The following is a 17731-nucleotide window of genomic DNA, read 5'->3' on the forward strand; positions in this document are numbered from 1 at the left end:
AGGAAGAGAGGGAGGGGCTGGAGACCATAGTGCTATGGAAAAGTCTTACTACTTTATGTTCGCGTTGATAGCCGAAAAGGTGACCTGAGTTAAACCTAGTCCCTCATTTTCTGTTTGTGTTATAAAACCTTTTGAAATGTACAACTGCATTTGAGTAGTGAGTTTATGCCCTTATTGGATAAAACAAATATCACTGTCCTGTTTTCAGTTCTACTTAATTAAGGATTCCTAAATAAATAGAAAATGGTTGTTCCTTTTTCAATATAAATTGTTGGAAAAACAGACGTATTACCTGTTATGTGACATATATAAACATTATTGTGAAATTAATTTTTCCATTTGGAAATCTGTTAACAACAAACATGTATAGAATTCAAAACGTGTTTATTCTATGCAATATTTTAATTTCTTCTTGTAGCAAACTAACGTAAATGGAAAGGCTAAATGATACCATCATAATAGAATTCATCCTTCTTGGACTCTCCAACAATCCCAAAATACGGATCATTCTGTTCGTGGTGTTTCTCTTAATCTACATCATCATTCTAGTTGGAAATGCCCTCATCCTCGCAGCCATCATTGTGGATGCTCAACTCCACACACCTATGTATTTTTTCCTCCTAAACTTATCATTCCTGGACATGTGCTATTCCTCTATAACTATTCCCAAATTCTTGCAGAACTCTTTGTCAGTTATGCAGACTATTTCATTTGCAGGTTGTGCAGCACAGATGTACCTGGGCCTAGCTCTGGGAATAACAGAATGCATACTACTGGCCATCATGGCCTATGACAGATATGCAGCCATTTGTTATCCATTGCGCTATGTGATGATCATGAAGAGAGACATTTGCATCAGGTTAGCAACATGGACATGGACATGGGGGTTTGTGTTTTCAGTGGTGCATGTGTCTTTCACTTTGCAAGTACCCTTATGTGGCCACAACCAGATTGACCACTTTGAATGTGAGATGCCAGCACTACTGCGATTGGCTTGCACTGATGTTTCACTCATTGAAATGATCATTTTTGTTTCAGGAATCTTTTTTATCATGATGCCCATTGCCTTGATCCTTTTGTCTTATATCAGGATCATTATTTGCATTCTGAAAATTAGGGCTGCCAGTGGCAGGTACAAAGCCTTCTCCACGTGTGGATCCCACATCCTGGTTGTGTTCTTGTTCTATGGGACAGCTATGTACATTTACCTGAAACCCCCAGCAAAAAGCAGACAGAGCACTGACAAAATGGTCGCAGTGGTGTATGCAGTGTTAGCGCCAGTGCTGAACCCAGTGATCTACACTCTGCGCAACAAGGAAGTTAAACGAGCTTTGAAGAAAACAATAGTAATACTATTTTCAAAGAAACCATAACTTTGTGAGAATTTTAGCAGCTTCTACAGTTTGCTGTGTATTTTAACCAAAAACCTAGGGGGTGGGAGGGTGGTTATACGTCCGCTGTTTTGGTACTGCAGCTACTGAACTTAAGAGTAAAGACCGTCAACTTTTCTTCAGAACTATAAACACACCCACCCACTTCTATCCATTCACTCTCTGCTTTACTCGCAGAGACAATCAATAAACCTGTATTGATGTTACTCTATTGATGTTTCTTATGTACTGCATTAATGCCGATTTGAATTAAATGAAACATTTTAATGGTCAGAAATTGCTATAATTCCATAACTGTTCAGTACATGTTGTGAGCTGTATTTTACCATTCGTATAGCATGTGCTATGGAGCTGCTGTTTGTGTGGGCCCTCTAATCCAGTTATAATCAATATATTTATTTCAGCCCATCCACTTCTTACTGACTCCTCTGACACCTCACTTTACCATTTCCTGACAGTACCAAACTTGTCAGAATACGTCCTTGCCACAGTCTCATAAATAAATGTATTTACAACGTTATTCTTCTGGCTCCAGTGAATCCTGAATCCAACATTCTGAATCTACTGATTCGTGACACCTGATTTAATTGAATCCATCAATGCTTGCCCATTATCCCCATCACCTAACACTTTAAGGATTTTAGAATACACCCTACTGAATCCACCAACTTCTTACTTCATTCTCTTGACTTTGCACTAAGCAGGGCCCAATTCACAAACATGTTAACAGGATTGATTCTGATCTATCCTTGACTTGCGCTTGGAATGGGCCATTTCATCCACAAAGTAGGGAGCTCTAGCTAACGTGACTTGCAATAAGTCAGGAGTAAGGCCCAGGATATTTGATTCATAATGTAGTTAGTCTAAGTAAATTTCCCTCCCCCTTCACTTATTTATTTATTTATTTATTTTTTATTGCATTTTGACTCTGAAAACAGATAAGACTCTTACACAATACAATATCGTTTAAAAGAAAGTTAAAACATAAAAACATTACACTATTTTCCATCACATTTGATGTACTAAAGAGCAAGAAAAGAAAATCAGTAAGGCAAATGGACATGTGTTGGATGAGCAAGTGCAGATCATTTTTCAACGTCTATCGAGCTTCCTAGTTTCCCAGGATTACAAATAGGAATTCACATAAAGCCAAGATACGACTCTGCGCTTGTCCACCCATCAGACTGACCCACCACTCTTTAGTCAATCATATAGTCCACTGCAGGTGGAAAAAAAGGGTAATCCAAACTTAGTCCTGGTAACTTCTTTGTGAACTAGGTCTCACATAATCCTGATTCCATTAGTCTTTGATGACAATTATTCCTGACTAAAATGTCTTTCTTACATGCATGTTAGTTATTGTACTGAAGGGGTATCTTGGGGATTACAGAAGGGCAATGATCATTTTTCACTTAAAAGTACTAAAAATAATTGCCAAAACTACCTCCAAATGAGAATCAATACAGGGCTATGCAGTACACCTCCATTACAACAGTGACTGTTTGAGAGGTATGAAAACACTGACCATTTAATGACACCAAATCTTTGATACATTATTCAGTGGTCTAAAGCAGAGCCCGCAAGTTTCCCGAGTCCGTGTGTGGTTGATTTGCTTTTGGAGGGTTAAGGCAGAGTCTAGATAAAATTCTAGGGTTTTTGCTTCCTTGTTGACTTTTATGAGAATACCATCAATATTGAAAGAGGAATATTTAGGCCCTTGCTTATTTAGTCTTAATTTGGAAACAATGAGTAGGATCTCGGTTTTGTTGTCATTAAGACAAAGGCCGTGTTTGGCCATCCATGCCCGGATTTTGCTGTAGATCTCGTTCAGGAGAGAGGAGCCTGATTGATAGTCGCCTGATAGCGCGATGAGTATTTCCATATCATCTACGTAATTCGTACATGATGGGCCAAGATCATCTAGATGGTCAAACAAGAGCTTAGTGAATATACTTTAGAGGGTAAAGGAGACACAAGAGCCTTGTGGGACTCCGCATGTGATGGGAGAAGGGTCAGCTGAAGCGGTGGGGGAGAAAACCCTCATAGATCTGTCTGAGAGGAAGGAGTTGACCCAGGCTGCAGCTTTGGGGAAGAAAGAGGCAGCTGTGGTGAGGTGATTAGTTAAAATGTTATGGTCGACAAGATCAAACTCTACCGACAGGGTTATGGTGGTCTGTCACTTCTGGTAGTTTTGGGACCCATGATAAATAGTCTGGTCTGGTTAATAGCTTTCACATAGCCCCCCTCCTGTGAACTTCTAGGAGAACCAAGAGTAGCCTTTTTAGGTCAGCCAACTCAGTCAGAACAAGACTACATCTGCACCCACTGACCACAGGTGCCCCGTTGACTGTTGGTTTCCAGGTTGTGCACACCAGGAAGAGTTGGGGTAGAAGGTGGGCAGTGGAGGCTGCTATGCAGGAGGGGGCCACTCGCTGTGGCACATCTGTGGCTGTCCAGCCCTTTCTGGTTTGGGTCTGTGTCCCTAGAGAAGGGTCTTGCAACAATAGCAGCACACTGTTTTTTGGTACCTTCATTGATTTCATTGTTTTCATTGTCCATGGGTGCAGTAAAATTGGTGGGTGCCTGTGGTCTGAGGTCAGTTTGAAGCTCCTGGATTGTTGGAATTACAGCGTCTTGTTTGACTCTCTTGGGGATTTTCCTGGCCAGTAGTTCCCCCTGTGGCCAATTCAAAGGCGTGCTGTTCTCGATTGGGGTCTGCGATGGCCCCCGTTGCCACAAGTACGTCTTTGCACACCAGAGATCTAATTGGGGGAATGTCGGGGGGGGGGGGGGGTCAGAAATGATCACCAGGTGCTTGTTGGGGTGAAGAGCCTCCATAAGGCGCTTGGTTAAATCAATGTCATTATCACCACCATTATCACCTCCTGCACCCCCCCATCTGAATTGGATCCACCTAGGGTGATGGGTGAGTTCCTAAACATAGGCTCAGACATTAATGGGGCAGCTGTGCCGTTATCTACGAGTTTAGCCCGGCACACTACACTGCTGCTATTGGTGCTTAAGCAATCCTGTGCCTCTTTCTCTTTCTCTTTAGCCCCCCATGCATCCTGGCAGGCATCAAGGCACTGATTGATTTAATTGACCATGGGCTAGGCCTCCCCCATAATTCTTGTTGGGCTGCGGGCCTGTATCTTTTCACCCCGTGGAAAGAGGGTTGTGATGGAATTTTCCACTTTACTATTAATATTTTTCGTTGCAGCCGTGCATGACATAACGTGGTAGGGGGAGAGGTGATAGGTGTGGTGAGGAGGTTCTCTTGAGGATTGACCCTTACAACAATGGTGGTAGCAGTGTGCACGGTACAGGGCATGAGTCCCCCCAGCCCACCCTCTCACCTGATCAGAGGCTGCACACATTGGTTTCACTTTGTCCCTCAACACCGTCCTGGGGCACTTTCTTGACCCCTGTGTGCGCCGAACACCCTGCGGGTGTGGAACACCTGCATCCTTTCGGGAGTGTCCAAGGCAGTAAAGGATTAGGGGATGTGGTTCCAGCCCACAAAGTGAGTTAATCCTGGTGTCAGCAGGAGGAGCGGCAAACACCCAAGCCCTTTATCCGCAGGCTTTCGGACAGACGACTTTAAAAAAAATGTGTCCAGAAAGCAAGTTTCTTTGCGTCTATGAAACCTCTTTAAAAAAACAAAATCTGAAACGTGGATGTTTTGATGCTGATTCATAAGTATGAACACGTTCATGAAATTAAAGTGTGGCATGGAAATGCGGATAACAAATGTACCAGAATTTAAAGTTGGCGCATTTGGTTCCATGGATGAGGCTATGTTGCTTTATCAGTATCCAATAAAGTGTCAAGTAGCTTTACCTACTGTTGGGAGCAATTACCTTCTCCACTCACAGTCTCCCCTACAACAGACTACCTTTGCCCCAATGATCTCTTCCCAGACAATGGAACCATGCACAGCAAAGGAATCCAAATATTTCTTCAACACACTTCTGCAAGACATTATCAAATTGTTTTTTTTCCCCTCCAACCGGCATACTGTATGTACTCGTCTCCCACCCCAAGGCTTCCAAGACATGCATTACACCGATTTATTTCATTAAAGGTTTTTACACCCTTCACTTATCCCTCTATACTGTGAATGTGACAATCATGGTGTGGTATTGTCACTTTAAGGCAGATCCCACATCACATGTTGGAGGACCAGTAGGAACGGGAAGAGGAGGGGCCAGTGGCAGGAAGTTCAGTTCACATGTTGCGAGTTGAGAATAAAGACGTGCTTTAATAATCTCCTCCTGCCTCTGCCTCGTGATCTGCAGTATGCATGCCTGAGACCGGGTGGGTAAGCAACCATACTGGCCCTCTGGACATGACATCGGCGACAAAGAGGTTAAAAGAACCCACATGCAGTAATCACTCCGAGCGAGTTGCGGAGGGAGAAACAATCACACGTGGTGCAAGAAACACCCGTAGCAGCAGCGGCCCACGTGGAACCGCCTCCTCGCGTCAGAGCTGACAGAAAGTATAAGAAGTCCTGCTCAACTCCCACTTTGTTTAGGGCGTGCAAGAGTGGTCCCCGCCCACTGAAGTGCACGGACATTCGACTGCGTGAAGGCCACGTACAGCGACTAAGCAGAGGCCAGCGGAGGGGAAAGCCAGACATAGGCATAAGCCCGGTCTTAGAAGCATATGAAGTGAAGGCATCGCGAGCGCATGTGTACACATGAAAATAAAGGTACTTACCAAGTTGCTAAATGCGCGCATCCCAGCCCGTTATTAGCGCCCTCCCCATTCCCATTGAGCCCAATGGGGGCTCAAATGGGACAGGGGAATGGTTTGTTCAATGGGGACTTACCGGTTCCAGCAGGGTCAGACTACACCGGTAAGTCCCCATTGAACAAGACCGGTGCTGACCCGTTATTGGAGGCAGTCATGGCTCAAATAGCGCCAAGACTACCTCCAATCTCGATATGAGGCCCTATGTCTGGGGATGATACGCTCACAGTTCCTCTAACTCTGGCCCCAAAACTACTATCCAGGATTCATGACAGCCTCATTACCCAATTGCCCACACTCTTTGACCTCACTGATTCCAGCAACCTGGGACCATGCTGGAAAAGATGGGTCAGTGATTTTGAGGTATGAATTAAGGCGATTTTTCCTGTGGACGAAGAAAAGAAGCACAGCCTCTGTGGGATGTATTGACCCACTTTTGCTCTACTATGCTGCATCCCTTTGTTCTGATGGTGCTAGAAACAGCAAAATGGACACAAAACCTTTGTGCGCTCCAAAACCCCTGAAAATCAACGCACAAAGAGATGGCTGCCCCATCTGCCACGCATGTTGTCCGTGGTGGAACAGAGCTATCACTTTTGAAATGTGTCACTGGGCTCCACAACAATTTAAAGTGGAGTGCAGAAGGAAAAAGCAGTGATTTGCTAAATGGAACTCCAAATCTTGCTTTAAATCACTTTTTCTTTGTTGCTGAAACTTCAGAATGCCGGTACAGAACACCTTTTAAATATTCAAAATTCTAGCTGGGTGTTACAATTCACTTAGTTAAAGGAAGCATTGTGAACTTACAATGTCTTGAAAAACTGAGAGTATAAAGAGATTTCCACAGCAAAAGTCTATGGATCTGCCAAAAATATCTGTGACCGCTGTCAGGGGCCTGCCTGATTAAACTTTAAAATGTATACACTGAAAATCAAATGTTTGCAATCTAAGAGGCCTGTTACTGATAGTAACCTATATTGTAATTGTTTTGATCCCATGATTTAAAATCTTGACTGAGAATCCTAGCTGTTATTTGATCCAACAAGTTTGTTTTGTGCTAAGGAAAAGGCCACATAATTTAACAATTAATTTAAACCTGGCTGAAGCTGCAGAACTTGAATAACAGGTTTGTCTCATAGAAGGAAGGTATTACCCCCCAGCAGGAAATCACAGAGAAGTGGTAATTACAGGGTAGAAAAGAACCTGTTCTAGAGAGGCAAAAGGAACAATGACAAGCTGCAGAGCAGGAAATTCAAAGTGTGATGACAGTCGTAAATGACCACTGAAAGGAACAAACATGGGGGATGGCTCCTGGGCTTCCAGGGAGAGACCAAGGGGTGAGCCAAACAACCATTTGCTGCTTAAGAAGGACAAAGAACATATTTTAAAAAGACTGATAACTTACTATTGAAAATTGTGAAAAATATAAAAATAACAGAATGGTTAATGTAATTTCTGGATGCACAGGTGAAGAGGCACCAGAACTGTGTGACATGTTCTGGAAAGCAATGCCAAGAAATGTGATGTTACGTAAAATGTACTTCCGCTAGAAGTGTGAAACTTTATACACTTATTCCTATGGTAAACACGCACACTTGCAGAAATTTGCTTAAAAATTGGACATCATGTTCCTAGTGAAAAGGGCAAAATTCAGTGAAAAGCAGACAAGATCTCACAGCTATGAGGTTTTGAGGAATCGTTGCTATGTAAAATATGTAATCTGTATATGTGATTCTTAGTGAGGTTGCACATGTGGAAATACGTATTTTGCCAAAAGTTAATTTTGTGTTCCAGGGGCTAGGGATGGATTCTCAGCCTCATAAAAACACACCATAAAGATGACTCTGTTTCTCTACTCCTATCAAGGCAGAAAGCAGACTCTGACCCAATCTCATTTCAAAGGGGCAATCTTAGGCTAAACCAGCCCACACTCCACCTTTATGATGCCAGTTCATAGCATAAATAGAGACAGCTCACCACACATAAAGACAGACAAATTCACTCACTATCCGGATGCTGGCGGAGCACCCTGCTGACATCTTCCTTGCTCCAGACTCCAGAAACCTGGCAAAGAAAAAGGCCTATTGCATAGCTGAACCATTCTCAGCTAGGCCTCAAATTCCAGAACAGAACCCCACAAGCCTAAGGGGAAGCAACATAATACAGCCGGGCTGTGCTGTTACCGTTTGCCTACTGAAAAGAAATATCTACAGAACCAAGAAGGGCAGATCCATACTGCGGCCAGAGCGTCTTGCTGACACTGCCGATTCCGATGTGCCAAGCCGTCTTTCCTAAACCAGATCCATCCCCTGACCAGAATTGATGGTCTCATTTAAAAATGCATCCAGTGAGTATAAATAGGAAGAATTGTGTCACTAGCATGTCGGGGGGTTTCTCCCGGGGTCGGCTGGCCTTCCGCGGACCTCCGGGCTGGGAGGCCCCAACTCCTCCCGCGTATCCCAAAAATGAGTATGAGACACACACAAGAAGCAAGGTGTTTCTGCTGTTTATTGAATAACGGCAGGGATGGGTCTAGTATCGTACGCGTCCGTCCAGACTCTCGAAATTCGTGGGGCTCGCAGGCCCCTTTTTGCCTCAGTATGACGCGCTACTTGCGTCACCTGGGAAAGTTAGCAAAAAACCTAGCGCCACTCTGGATTGGTTCCTCGAGTGGTAGGGTTAGTATAGCATAAGTATAGAGAACGCTGTTAGTGGTTAAGGGTCAGTCAGGTGGTATACTTGGGTTGTCCCTTCTATTAGATACTTGAAAATTGTTACACGAAGACCCCTAATGATTGGTTAATGTTAGTGGCGTCAGTGATGAGTGCCCCATGTTCTGATTGGTCGACTCGCGAGCCCCCCAGCCTGGGACCATCGTTGTTCCCAGCTCGCGGTGTACCTGTCATTTGCAACAATATGTAATTATGTGTTCGTGCAGACAATGCGTGGATTTGCTCATATGCCTGAGAGCAGACCGTTCCCATCGCTGTAGGTGTCCATTGGGTCATTTTGTTGTTGCCCCCTGTGTCTCAAACGTGGGACCCAGGCGACCTCTCCCTCCCGGGTCTGGCACCCTGTCAGGTTTGGCTTGGTCACGTGAGGAGGGACCGTGGTTGAGGCAGAGTTCTGCACATTTAAAGTTGTATTTTCCACTGTGTATCTGGCTTAGCTTGCAGGTGTGACCTTGGCGTCGGCTGGTGGCATGCGAGTTGCAACATCGCTACCTTGGCTGTCAGTTCTCGCTGGGCCCGTTCTGCAGGGTTAGCAATTGTACTCTTGCTCGTCCAATGTTCGTGGAGGCTCTTGCTTGCGGCCTACTTGGGCCTGGTGCATAGGTGGGGATGTTTAATGCACGGCACATTAAGTTGCGGTATCACATTGCTTCATAGGCGGGATCATGTCTTCGTTGTATTTTCATCACAATGCAAGGGTTAGGAGAAGCGTCTGCAAGAATTTGATGAGTACTTTGTGCGTCTTGCGTGTCTGCATTTCGAAAAACCTATGTGAAAAATAATAAAGATGCGCGTCAGTGGGTGTGTCCGTCACCTACGTCATAGCACTGAGTATGTTCTTCGTGTGGATTGGTGTGGGGGTGTCCAGTGTGCATGGTTGCACGGGTGTTCTGACAGTTGGCAAGGTCATCATGGCATCTCTAACGATGTGTTTATTTACTGTTGAAGGGTTTAGTCGAGTTCATCCATGCCGCAGGTGTCGGCTTGAGCAGGGCAGGCTGGCGGGCAGGCTGATGGGCACATCCGTATGTTCCTGTACCAGGGTATTTGGTCGTCTGGCAGATAGGCAAATTCATCTCGTGGCAGGTGTCAGGGTCGCGATCCTCTAGGCCAGGGGCGCGAGGAGATTGGGTCGAGTCTTTTCTCCCATTCTCCCACTTCAAGCATATGTATGTTGCATAGTCGTATCCCTATCTTAGACTCCTCTTATCTTGTATTCAGAACCTGTATTGTTAGGAGTATCTTTGCATTGTCTGAACCCTCTTTTCCAAACCATCCTATCTTTCCTCCATAACCAGTATTTTTAAAATTATCTTTGTGCTGATCCTTTTCTCATCTGAAGAATGCGAGTTTCCTTAGCAGGCAGTCACCCTGATCGAGTGACTGTTTTCCTGTGTGGTATTTGTTTTGTTCATAGTCATCCTCTAGCTTAAGAAAACCCATTTGTCATTTTTAAAAGCGCATTCCTGTTTTCCCTTCTTGCGCCTATCTCAGAAAAATGACCTCTACTAAAACGTCTTTTACTCCCTCCGTTTTTGTGATAGAAACAAACTCCTGCGTGTAGCTAACATCCATATCTATTAATCGCACCTAAAACCGCATATAAAATCCATCCGATTCTCCCGTTATCTCGAATATCACGCAGTGAAAAGTTTGCAGTGAATTTTTTAGACATCACTATTTTCCACCATGAAGGGAGTCTAAAAGTGAAACTCTATAACAAAAAAACTGATAAGAATGCTCTCCTGCATTTTTCAAGTCATCATGCCAACCACAATAAAACAAATTTACCATTTGGGCAATTTTTAAGACTCAAAAGGAACAGTAGTCTGCAGTAAGATTATTGTGAAAGTGCAACCTTGTTGTCCAGAAAACTACGCAGTAAAGGCTATCCGGCAAAATTGGTGAAAACATCCTCTAAAGGAGCATTTAACAACAATCGGGAGGCTTTATTAGAAAAAAAGAAAAGAGATGATAAAGTGAACCACATTATGTTTGTGAACACTTTTTCAAACCTGTCCTATAAAATCAAAGGCATTATCAATAAAACATGGAAAAAGGTTTATAATGATAAATCTGTCCCACCGCCTTTAGTGGCCTTCAAGAAAAGTCAGAATATCAGAGAGATGCTGATTAGAAATGATATCTCGGTGAAACAAATGACAGTACCAAGACAAACAACTCTATGGGGGTTATCTCCTGTTAAGGGACATTTCCCGTGCAGACAATGTATTATGTGTGCCTACACCAAAGAAACCAAGCAGATTGCGCTAAATCCAACGACCATGTGGATGCTCAATGATATGACCAATTGCAACACAGAGAACATGGTTTATTTAATCACATGTCCATGTGGACTACAACACATTGGCAAAACCAATAGGAAATGCTGCACACGTATGGTGGAACATCGTAGTTGCATAAAAAACAAATTTTGATGGCAGCCATGGTAAAACATTTTGTACAAATGAGGCATTCGCATGAAGATCTGAGATGGGTGATTCTGAAAAAAGGTGTTTGGCAAAAACAAGTTAGAAACAGATCGCAAATTAATACTGTTTGAACAGAAAATGTTTTTTAAATGTCAAAGTAATTTTGGTGGTCTAAATGAGGAAATAGCGTGGCAGCACACACATGGTTAAAGATAAAAACAAGAAACTTGATGTTAGATGCAGGAAAGTGTTGTACTGAAATTGTAATGCAAAAATGATATGATCTATGTTTTTGAAAAAGAGTACACTGTTTTGAAATTGGACCTCCAACATATAATCCAGTGCCCTTTTCTCCCCCCCCCAAAATTAATTTTGGAGCACTATCATTTGCATTTTTGACATCCACATCGTGCAGTTTATGCATTTTGTCTGTTTTCTATGTTCATTTTTTGTATACAGGCCCTTAGATGTCTTTTACATTTCTAATTTGCTTGAATAATACTCCCTGTGTGGGATGTATTGGCCTCTCTGGTCCTAAATGAGTGGTATAAGGTGACATGAGTAGATTTTGCGACGTGACATGATTTCTGGACTCACGGGTGTAATAACCAGGTGGGAGTCCTCTTTTTATATCCATTAAAGCGGCCTCCTGAGTATTTTGTCTATGGTGATAGGCTCAATGGAGTTGTTTATATGCGAGCCGGTAAAGAGGTGTAGCAGTGCGGCTCGCATATACGCGGAGTAGTGGAGTGTTGTGGTCTGTCGCACGAAGATTTAAAACTGCGCGGCAAAGCAGGTACATTCACCTTGAACAAAGTGGCGACCATTTCACACGGTATACACGCGTGGTCACAGTTCTATTAATGAGACTTTATTGTTGATAGATTTTCTGATGCTCTGTGCATATATACATATATATATATTTTTAAAATGGTACCTGATTCTTGAGGTGCGGCTCCTTTTAAAAAAATGAAAAGACGGGTTTCGTACAAAGATTAAGGTGGAAGACCTACTGAAATAGGAGGTACCAATTTGGGCAGTAAATTATGGTGATGGTCGTTTACTTAGTCACCTGTAGACGGTGTGTAAGCAAGGCAATATATGTCCTATGGGGTCGGTCACGGTATAGGGATGGAATCCGATGTCCTATAATAGAGGGAATAAGTAGTGAGAGGTGATTGTGGCACAGTGGTGTTTGTGGTGATGAGATGTGTTCTCATGTGGTCCCATATGGTAATACAATTATGGGATGGTGTTGTGGTTTATTTGCAGTACTCAACGACTTGGATTTTGGAGTCTGCAGCTATTCTATGGTGTATTGAAACACCAGCACTACTAATACCATACAAAGAGGTATGTAGTTTGTTTTACAGATTGTACGGCCAGGTTGATAGCAATCTGGGCTACTCATTCAGTACATTGTGACTAAAAATCATATGGTATCTGGGTGTTGAACTATGTTTCAAGTTTATACTGACTTTTGTAGATTTATGATGAACAATGTCCAGTGACAGCCCCTCCTTATTTGTGTATCCTGGTTTTAGAAACAATTTTTGAATCTCTGTGTGTGGCCCTGGATTGCATGGTGGAGACTAAGGAAATGGAATTCTTCCCCTGAAGAAAGTTCATGCAATTAGTGCTAGAAAGAACTGAAATATGTCGGGATTGTTGTTTACCTGAGTCAGTGTACTCAGACTTTGGAAAAGTGTTAAATCCATTTGTGTGTTTTTTGTACTGTTTTTTACTATTGTATGTGGTTATATGTATGTGAAACTTGTGATTTGTATTGCTTTTATACCATGTTGTGTTGGGTTGGGTCATACTCATACAGAACATTTTATGAGCTTTTTATCATTGTGAAAAATGTATTAAAACAATATTTTGATACTGTGCATAAGCAACACATACTTAGTCTATTTTTTCAAGACTAGAGGTACTGGGAGGCTGGTGGTTCATCGGAAAATTTTCATAAGATCAGTAAATTGTATAAATTGTGTAACTATATCCTTGATATATAAACAGGATTGAAATCACTTACACCTCCTCACAATGTCCATTGGCCCAAATGTCAGAGACATGGTGGATGAACTCCCCACTGAGTTCAAAAATGAAACACTGCAATTTCAACAACTACTCCAGTGAAGAAGCCCTACTATCTCAAATCATCGTTGGCTGGGAATGTGGAGACTTTAGGAAGAAACTATTGCAAAAATGTCACTCATTAGAAGAAATACTATGCCTGGCTCATTTGGATGCAGCCCTAGGATCCCAAATTGAAAGTCTAGGCAATATCAAAATCACCCATGGCAAATGTGACAGCAACAATAAACTGGACCTGACGACCAAGGGCAATGGTGAGCCATTCTGTTATAGATGCGGCTACGAATTCCCGCATGAAGGTTCATGCCCCGCAATAGGCCAACAGTGTTAAGCCTGTGTGGTAGAAAATCACTTCAAAGCGGTGTGTTGCATATTCCAAAGTCAAAGGAGAGGGGGAGGACAAGGAGGGAGACAGCCCTCAGGAATAGAGCGCAAGCAGAGAGACCGGTGAGATCGTCGACCCACCCCTATGAGCCACCTCAACGGCGGGCAAGAAAAGAAAGAGGAGACACAAGATTACAAGAGAGAAAGTCAGGAGACTGGTGAGACAACAAGCCAACATCATCAAGATCAAGGATAAGTACGTACGCTACCTGTATGAACACTCCCAGACAGACAGCAGATCAAGTGCATCCTCAGAAGAGGACATCCGGAGGAAGGAAAAACCTTGTGATAAACCCATGAAAAGAGGCTACCTCTACGCTCTGGGGAATACAACAGTGAAAGAACACAGTCCAATCCTCCTTATTCAAGCGTGGCCGAATTACTAGTGGACACCGGAGCGACAGTAAATGTGATAAATGAGGAAGTAAATGACAGTCTACCAAAGGCTCCCCACCTTCGACCAGCAGAAGTCCACATCTACCCGTATGGGTTCAAGACACCCCTTCTCTGCAAGGGATACGTTATGGCTTTTTGCTCCTATAAAGGGCAAAAAAAGAGGATCCTTATGCATGTACTGAAGGCAGCCACCCAAAGCGGGTGCATCCTGAGCTACAAAGCTGCCATTGACATGGGCCTGATCCACGTGTTGTATACGATCATGGCCCACAAGTATGTCGACCCAGCTGCCAAGATCGAACAACTATTCAAGGGCCTCTGGAAACTGAGAGGAAGACCAATTGAACTTCACATTGATACTCAAGTACCACCTGTGGCCCAACACTATTGTTGCATCCCCATAAATATACAGAATCAAAATGAAGAGGAACTCCACAAACTTCTTTAAGCAGACATTACTGAGCCCACCAAAGGACCCACACCATGGGTATCCCCCATTGTGCCTGTACTAAAAAAGGACTCAACAGACATCTGCATATGTGTGGACATGCAGTGACCAAATCAGGCCATCCTAAGGGAACACTGTAAAGCAATAGACTGGGCACAACAAGTTGAACAAATGGTTTATTGCTTATAGGGATAAACTGGGTAGTAGAGACCCCCAACCATCTGCACAAGTATACTGACTCCTCAAAGAATAACATTCTAACACAAAGCTCAGGATTGCTCTGATGTCATCAATAGCTAGGATTCCATCAGTAGAACAAGGAATGGGAATCAGATAACACATTAACATATAATAGAAAAGACATCAACATAACACCCCCCTCCCTTATCTGAACACCAAATTTCTATTTACACAAAACAATTTATAATACATGTAATTTGAACGATGACATTATATAGAGAAAAAGGCGTCTGTTTGCTCAGCAATTTTACCTCCTCACCTTCGCAACCGTTGACAGGCTCCAGACCTGTTCACTTTCCAATTTCACAGAACGGTCAAAAACTTGTACAACCTTAACCTGATCCGAATACAACGGATCACCCTTTTTCTTTATAACAGCTTTCCTTATTCTAACTAGATCGCCCACTTCAACTATAGTCTTCTTTCTTGGAAATTTCTCATTAACTTTCTCAGCACACTTCCTCTTTCGTTCATCCATATTCCTTTTCACTTCATCCACCACCTCATCTGTTTCTCTGGCCCGGCCTAACCAAGCTGGGGATAACATCGTGTTACTCCTCTGTCCTCTCATTAATTCAAATGGACTCACTCTTGTTTCGGCATTAGGAGCCATCCGCAACGCATACATTTGTTCCTTCACCGCAACTTTCCTGTCCAACCCACACGCATTGGCATTCCTAATACCTTCCATTATACAGCGGTTGACCCTCTTGATCATACCATTGGCTTGAGGATAATACAATGCAGTCTTTTTATGCTTGATTCCAGATCTGTACATGTACTCTTGAAAGAAACCTCCAGTAAACTGTGGACCGTTGTCCGTCAACACAGTCCTTGGCAAGCCCTCTCTCTCAAATATCTCTTCCAGAAATGCTACAATAGATTGACCCATGACTTCTCTCAATATTTTGAACTCCATCCACCTTGAAAACATATCTACTATGGCCAACAAAAACCTACCACGACCTCTGCCCATATCCACTGGGCCTAAGATATCCATGGCAAGGTCTTGCCACACACCCTTCGGACCTTCAACTCCTTTCACAGGTTGCACTACAGCAGATATGCTCTTCCCTGACTTTATGCAGTCTACACATCCTCCCACTGTTTTCTCAATCTCGCGGTCCATACCCGGCCACCAATAATCGGCCTTAATTACACCCTTGGTTTTATACGTACCAATATGGCCTTGATGCGCAATAGCAATTCGTTTTTTTCTAAAACACACTGGAACAACAAGCTTATCCCATCGATATATTAGACCATTCTTCACAGATAATTCCTCTCTCACCTCCCACAAAGCCCGCTCTTCTCCAGATAACAATCTTTTCTCTGGCCAACCATCCTTGATAAAATTGGTTATCCACCTCCATATTTCATCAGACAACAATGCTTCAACCCATTCTTCTTTGTGAAGTACACCTCCCACCGTAGCAAATACCATACTTTCAACTTCAACGGACTCCTTCTCATCTTCCTCATCACTAATCCTTACTCCAGATGCATGATCGGCCTGCACATTGTCCTTACCGGCTACCACTTCAATGTTAAGCTTGTGACATTGCAATCTTGTCACCCACCAGGCAACTCTCCTTGAAACTTTGTCCAACCCTTTGCTTTCAAATATAGCCTTCAGTGGCTTGTGGTCTGTTCTTAACACAAATTCCTAACCCCACACAAAGTTTTTCAGTTTTTCTATACCCCAATGGCATGCCAAAGCCTCTTTTTCCAAAACCGAGTAGTTCAATTCAGGACCTCTCAACATGCGCAAGGCATGTAACACCACGGATTCTGCACCATCCATTCCCACTTGCGACATAACCACTCCAATACCAGTTTCACACGCATCAACAGATTGTCCTTTTTTTAGTATCATACATGGCTAAGGGTTTTGGCATATCAATCTCAGACTTAATCTCAACAAATTCCTTTTCACACTCTGCAATCCAAACAAATTCCACTCCTTTTCTCAACAATGCTCTCAGCAAGGTAACCTTATCTGCATATTTTTCAATGAAACAATGGTAAAACTCTATTGTCCCCAAAAATGAACGTAACTCTGCCTTATTCTTTGGAAAATCCATTCTTTTAATTCCATCTACCAACACTTTTTTGGGCCTTAAACCTTCCTCTGATATTTCGTGTCCTAAATACTCTACTACTTGAGTAGAAAAGACACATTTCTCACTTCGTAAGTTAATACCTCGTGTTCTGAAAATTTCTAAAACCTTATTGAGTTTCCTTTTTAAATCTTCTTCAGTACTGCCACAAACCAACACATCATCCTGGAAGCACCAAACATTGTTAATACCTTTGAATAATCCATCCATGACTTTTTGGAAAACTGATGAAGATGATATTAATCCGAAAGGCATGCGCCGAAACTGGTAAATGCCTTTGTATGTGATAAAAGCCGTCAGTTTTTGTGACTCGGCATCAAGGTTAATCTGATGATAGGCGCTCGCCATATCCAATTTGGCAAAGTATTTGGCATTTCCTATCCTAGACAGAAGTTCTCCCATATTTGGAAGGGGATGGCGGTCAGCAACCACACATCGATTCAATTCTCTTAGATCTATGCATACTCTCAAATCCCCACCGGACATTTTCACAACAACCACAGGGGAAATCCATTCAACCGCCTTCGCTGGTTCAATAATGCCAGCTTTCTCCAGTTTCTCCAACTCCACTCTCACAGCATCACGCAATGACATCGGTAACGGTCTAAGTTTTGCCGCCATGGGCCTGGAACCCTCCTTCAGCACAATTTTGTGAATCATCCCTTTCAAACAGCCAACACTATTATTAAACACATCTGGATAATTGGCAATGAAACTTTTAGAACTATCATCC

The 17731-nt window shown here is 43.0% G+C and overlaps 1 protein-coding gene across 1 annotated transcript; it reads left to right on the forward strand.

The window, feature by feature from the left end:
* Window positions 1–431: 431 nt before the first annotated feature.
* On the forward strand, window positions 432–1373 carry LOC138487402 (olfactory receptor 2K2-like). Its single transcript, XM_069613968.1, has one exon. The coding sequence runs from the start codon at window positions 432–434 to the stop codon at window positions 1371–1373; it is 942 nt and encodes a 313-aa protein (XP_069470069.1).
* The last annotated feature ends 16358 nt before the right edge of the window (window positions 1374–17731 follow it).

Source organism: Ambystoma mexicanum, chromosome 9 (assembly GCF_040938575.1).
Source record: "Ambystoma mexicanum isolate Mex_15411 chromosome 9, UKY_AmexF1_1, whole genome shotgun sequence".
Taxonomy (NCBI): domain Eukaryota; kingdom Metazoa; phylum Chordata; class Amphibia; order Caudata; family Ambystomatidae; genus Ambystoma; species Ambystoma mexicanum.